Source organism: Siphateles boraxobius, unplaced genomic scaffold, assembly GCF_051911475.1.
Source record: "Siphateles boraxobius isolate OS27281-9 unplaced genomic scaffold, OSU_SipBor_1 130, whole genome shotgun sequence".
Lineage (NCBI taxonomy): Eukaryota > Metazoa > Chordata > Actinopteri > Cypriniformes > Leuciscidae > Siphateles > Siphateles boraxobius.
In genome coordinates, this window is record NW_027508734.1 from 33,031,990 (window position 1) to 33,038,622 (window position 6,633).

The 6,633-nt window shown below is 34.5% G+C and overlaps 1 protein-coding gene across 1 annotated transcript; it reads left to right on the forward strand.

Moving 5' to 3' along the window:
* Window positions 1-2,539: 2,539 nt before the first annotated feature.
* LOC143736701 (uncharacterized) lies at window positions 2,540-4,713 on the forward strand. Its single transcript, XM_077227343.1, has 4 exons — window positions 2,540-2,615; window positions 3,212-3,339; window positions 3,473-3,565; window positions 4,392-4,713. The coding sequence occupies exons 1-4, from the start codon at window positions 2,540-2,542 to the stop codon at window positions 4,695-4,697; spliced, it is 603 nt and encodes a 200-aa protein (XP_077083458.1). The 3' UTR covers window positions 4,698-4,713.
* Window positions 4,714-6,633: the final 1,920 nt, after the last annotated feature.

Sequence of the window (6,633 nt, forward strand, 5' to 3'; positions counted from 1 at the left end):
CGCAATAATTTTTTGTTTTGATGGGGTTATTATCAAGTTGCTACTGGATCTATTCAAGGGCTGAACATCCAATCATAGGAAAGTTGGTTGATGTTGACTATTGTTTGAGCTTGTACTCATCTGTGTTGATTCTCTTTTCTTTGCACAGTTCCTCTCATTACTGTGTTTCTGGTCAAGTTTGTCTTTTCTTCCATTCATGATTTGATCATTCTGTTAACCTTGTCATCAATCATTACATCTTTCACCAGGGTGTCTCCAGTGAGTCGTTCGTTGCAATGGACTCTTTCTCTCATTGTCAGCATGTCCTTGATCCCTCACTTCAGTTGTGGGGGGTTGCTGAAGTCAGTTGGTTTATTTTAAGTTGAGAGGCATGGACTCAAATGTCACTCTGTTGATCACTTCCTCAGAAATTACAAAGCACAGTTACTGTTTTTTTTTGTTAGACTCGTTCCAGAATCCTTCCTGGAATTGAGCTGCTGCTATCTGTAAATTAAAGCTTAATTATTTTTGTTAGTGAAAACAACATGTGATTTCAATCATCTGCTCATCTGTCCCATTGTACTTCTCGCTGTTACCTGTAGAAAGGTCATGTGGGCTGAGTGGTGTCCTTTCTGCCTTCATTAACATCTGGACTTTAATCCATATATTCCTATTTGTTTTTCATAAATTTGACTTTTCATCATTATTTGCAACTTTTTGCATTTTTCTCACAATAAATTTCAATGTACTCTTATAATTAGTCAATTCAACTCAGTTATCTCTTTGTCTTGAGTTCCACTATAAGCACATTATTTATTAGGCATCTTGGACAATACTCAACCCACTTTGACAAAAGTTACAAGACAATATTTTATACTTTTGACATAGATCAGCTCCATCATGATATGCTGAAAAGAAAGGCAGACGTGTTATGCTGCGAAGGAAGTCAGATATGTTATGCGCTGCGCAAATGTGGCACTGTTTTTTCTCTTTTTATTTTTCTCTTTTCATTCTTTGTTTTTTCATGTTGTTACTTCAGTTCCTGACCAGGAAATTTAACCAAATCCATCCATGGTCATTATTTTATTGGGCAGAATTTGCCCTGTGGGCCCACATGTTAAATTTTAAATACAGCTGTATTGGCAAAATAATTGATTTGCCTTAGTGTCTCTTCAGACATCATCTCTCACTCATTCAAACTCAGTGTCTCTCTCACACACACTGGCCAGCATACATTCTTGCAGGTTGTGCTCTAAATGTGGCATCCTATAATTTTAGCCAAGGGTTGATCAGGTCAACACAGCTATCTCAAACACTATTAAGAAGTGTCAATGATCATAAGGTTTAGTTTAACACCGTTGTTATAATCCTTTTTTCTTTTTACAAAATCTAATAGACTAAGTATTTTAGAATAATAAGCCTGCCATTGTAATTTTTCAAATACATTTTGTCATTTGTTTTCTGATTTTTCCTATTCTTTTTTGCTCATGAGCTGCTTTAAGAAATTGGAGATCTCTGCATAATCTTGGATCCATGGCCAACAACATTTCCATCTCATTATCCCAGTTTTGACAGCATTTGCGATTTCATAAGCTTGGACTTTTGGAGTATTTTTTTCTCCAATCTATATCTCTAAAAACTTAGCAAAACAAAATGGAGTGACCAGTATCATTGTTTTGCAAACAATAATAATAATTCTTTGACATTTTGCGTCTATCTTTTTCTTTGCTACAGAATAATTTTTCTCATGCTTTTAGCCCTATAGTTGTTTCATATAATAGCCCTCACTATAACAAATCCAGCCTCAGATTGAACTATTTGGTGAGTTGAGCACCCACTTGTCTCTTTCAGTGTATTTTCTTTCTTTTTTATATGGCTGGACTTGAACCTACTGGAAAAGCAGAGAGGGTTAGTTTAGCAGAGAATATAAAGAATTGCTTATGAGACCAGTGAATAATCAGAATGAATAAAGTTAATATAATAATTCAATTTGAAGCAGTCTCTACACTGTAAAAAGTAATTGCTGATTCTACTTAAGAAAAACTAGTGCATTTAACTTACTTTGGAAAATTAGTTGATTTAACTTGATTATACTGTGTACTGTGAACTTTTAGGTGGATGCAATAGTTAAACTAAACAAATCTAGTACATTGTACTTAAGATTGGTAAGTGTATTGTACTAAAGGCATGTTCACACTGTTGCAAATTTCTGGAGCACATAATTTGCATAAAAATAATAATAATAATGAAATGAATAACATTTTTAGTAAATACCCTACAATTAACGCGCGCACACACCACACACATGCGTGTTTATTTATTTATTAAAGGTTCGGAATCTTTTTTTCCTTCACACTATAAAATAACTGGGAAGATTAAAGAGTATTTGCAAGCCAATCGGCTGCTGCTGCTTCACAGTCTTTTATATTTTTATTAACAGAGCTTGATATAGTTATTGTTCGTTGGTTATTAAGTTTCAGCATAGACGAAACAACTCTTCCTCTTTTAATTTCTTAAATGCGTTTTCGTCTCGCGCATGCGCAATTTGCGCATTTTCGCAATGGGACGGTTGAAGAAGACGACACGACATCGACGAAGAACTTCATCTCGTGTTCGGGATGCGGCAGCAAAACTACGTAAGTTATGCTAGCCACTTGAACTATTTTTCAACTTTAATGCCATTCTATTGCTTATAAAAACAGAATTTATTTTGCTCATTGTGCAGTAAGAGGAAAAGGCACACTGAAGTAGTTTTATGTCGAATGAGACCAGTTGAGACAAGTGGCTTAACTTACTAACGTTAGCTAGATTGCAAAAATAGATTTTTATTGAACACTGTTTTATGTAGCAGCTACAGTTTATAAGCTGTGTTAATCGGTTATGGGTTTATCATTGTATGTAAAAATGCTGTGCGGCCTAACGTTATAACGTTTCTTTCATTCTTTCTAGAAAGTTCGAGGCTCATGTGTCGTTCACATGGAAATGAATAGCATGATGCATTAATTACGATAGTGTAACTAACAATCAGTTATCATCTTATTTTGGCCAGCCCTCTTCACACGAGTCTTTATTGGTTTCCTATATAATTTAATCTTGAACATTTACAAAACAAATTGATCATTAACCACTTTTGGTGTTTAATTCTTACTAGGACTTACTTTCTTCAGTAAAAAGTCAGTTTGTAATATCAGTTTGTCCTACTTTTCTTTCTTTTTTTCTTTTCTTTTTTTAGATCCATGCTGTATATCTGGCAAAACCTGCAAACTGAATTCATTCAAGAACTGGACAGATTCACTCAAGGCTAAAGCTGGAGACATTGGCTCCAAACTTAAGAAGATTCTGCAGCAGATTCAAAATGACGTAAGCTCCTTGACATATCACAATTGTATTATGTTTCGATGGAAAAACAAATGTAGCTTTTGCTGTTGTTTTTTGCTCTGTGTTGTGCTAGTGTCATGAGCTCTATTCAATATCAATTTTTATAACTTTGCAGAAATCCAACATCAATGCGGAACGAACAGCCGTTCATCATGGCCTACCACTCCTTCTCGGAGAGGACCCCACCGATTTTTACAAGACATGTTTTGTAAGTATTTTCTTCTCTGATGTGATTCTTATTTAACAGGCAAACTGTTCTTCAAACAGTTTTGATATCTGGCAAGAAGAGTTATGAAGGCAAGAAAAACACTCACCGGGACACTGATACAAAGTAAGGGTTAGAGAAAAGAAAGTGAAAGATAAATTAAGAATTTAGAGGAAAAAAGACAGTAAGAAGATACATTTTATATTACGTAAAGAAATGCAAAAAAAAAACATTTATAAGAAAGACAATAGATTTTTGATAGTTTTAATTTATATAACTGGCCTTCAGTTTTATTTGTTTTTTCATGCAGTTGTTTGATGTATGTATTCCCCCCTGCATCCACTGCTGTGTCCTATTTGAAAACGCCTTTACATTTAGACATAATACAGTGTTATTAATTTAGTTTTACATTTTAATGAGTATGTGCTCTTAAAGGGATAGTTTACCCATAAATAAAAATTCTGTCATTTACTCAGCCTTATGTTGTTCCAAACCTGTATGAATTTCTTTCTTCTGTTGAACACAAAATATGATATTTCGAAGAATGTTGGTAATCAAACAGTTGAGAGTAGCCATTGACTTCCATAGTATGTTTTCCTACTATGGAAGTCAATGGCTACTCTTAACTGTCTGGTTACCATCATTCATCAAAATATCTTCTTTTCAGTTCAACAGATGAAAAAAAAAAAAAAAACTCATTCAGGTTTAGAACAACTTGAGGGTGAGTAAATTATGACAAGATTTTCATTTTTGGGTGAACTATCCCTTTAAAAGATGTTTTGTGGCTTTCTTTGACCTCATTTTTGTTATATGCTATTCCCATTTTTAGGACTGTGATGACAATGAAGATATGTCCAACATTGAAATAGGTATTCTGACAGTGATTCCCGAGGACTTTGCAACCGCTGCCGTACCCTACTCCCTGCATCTTGATGCCACAACAACGGCAATCATTTTGGAAGGTACGGTGGTTGTGGATGATCTTGAAAATCTTCCACAAGCAATGTGTTTGCTCTTTGGACTAAATTATGCTCTAAACTTAAGAGTATCCTGCAGTATTGAAGAGCACATTCGACTTCATACAGAGAGTGATTTTGTCCCTTGGCCACAAGCCATTCTGTACCAAACTCTGTGACTTACACGCTCTGCTTTCAACCACTTTATAAAGGTGTTAAAAACAAAGAAACATTGATCTTTTTATTGTATTTAGTTTTTTGTTTTTTCTTGAATGCATTATGTGCTGTATTTCTAAAATGTTGTTGGCGGGCCAAGTAATGTTTTAAAATTAATATTGTTGAACAAATAAACATTCTAGTGTTTTGCCAAATCTGTTGTCTTTCTTTGTATTCTCAACTTAGAATTTTGAGTACAACTTGCTTGAGAAATTTAAGGCAATCAGTTTCCACACATTCCTCTAGTAAAATGAACAAGCAGACATGTTAAAATAACTGTTTTGTTTAAGTTCTGCTTACAAATCTCAACTTAAATCTGTAAGTTGCCTAAACTTGAGTTTATTAAGGTACCTGTACTCAAGTTTTATGGTAACCTCTACAAATACACAAGTTAACTCTACAAAGTAGTAGAGAGTAGTATCAAGTCAAAAAATATGACCTAATTTGCTTGAAAAATTTGAGGCAATCAGTTTCCACAGCTTTTCTTAGTAAAGTCAACTTATTACTTTTTACAGTGTAGAGTGATCATTGAAGTTGCCACACCTGTGTTGCCCGTAAGGGAAGGGTTTCGGTCAGTTCTTCTGTTTTTAGATTATCAGTCTGTTAAAGCTTCTTGGCTGTCGCTCTGCATGTGTCGTCAGCCTAGCTGTCACTCAAGGCTTGGTGTAAACTGGAATATTGGCTCTGTTTTTTCTCTGCCTCTGCTGAGTTTGGGCTTTTGATAGATTTTGCCACAGCTTTGCATCTCAGGATTTTCCTCTTGTCCTCAGGAAAAAGTCTCCAGTGAAATAGTGAAAGTTTCACCTTTTCCAGCATTAAACAGTCTTTCTCCATGCTAAGTTTTCCAGAGAGTGGTCATCTTCAGAAGGGGAGCTGAACGCCCCTCACCCACTCTTCTTCTTCTCTCTGCAGTCGTGTCTTTGACCTTTCACCTCTTCCATTCGACACTGAAGCCATCTGAAACTTGAACACTCAGAGAGCTGCATAGATCAAATTAGTCTTTATAAATATTTGTTCCTGAGCTATTAGCTCTTTATCTAAATTCCACTTTTTAACCATCTTTTTCCTAGTTCTTTTATACTATATAATAATCACTGGTTGACAACAGCAGTTCTCCCATTCTGTTTTTAGTAAAGCAGTTCTTCGTTGCAGCTAAGCAAGCTATCTCTTCATTGCAATATCAGCAATAATCTAACTTTGATTTTCTGAGTATAATACAATTAAATAATTTTCCCTATCATAAAATCAGCCTTCAATCTTTCTCCTATATTTGCATGCTGTGCTCAAAATAATCTAACATGGTAAATAAACTTTTTCCTCACCCATTCCCAACAATTCCCATTTACTACAATTCTAAGATTGCTGTAAATTATTTATGACTGTTGAAACTTGGTCACCCAATCTTGTTCACTTTTAGCACACTGCACAAGTTATTTTTTCCTTAGCACAAACTTAATTATCTACAATAGAATCATTTTTCTCTCACTTTGTCTTCAGGGATAATGAGATACAAATTTTAGACGTCTTCAGATATAAGATAGAATATATTAAGCACGTGCATTTTTATTTATTTATCCATTAATATATATCAGTCCATTTATTAATATATATTTTATACTTTAACTTATTTATACTACAATAATCTGCAAGACTAATATCTTGAAACAATTGTTTTCTTTTACTATTTCCTTTACTTTTAATACTCATTTATACATTACTTGTCCCCTATTTTTAACCACAGTCACAGTCAAGCAGACACACAGGACAGGATCCTACATACACACACAGAGCTATATTCTACTCACAGTGTTTCTCACTGTTTTTACAAACAATACTTCACTGAATAACTTTAAACTATCACAGACCTCTGCGATTCACTTCCTCCGACACAACAGAGTC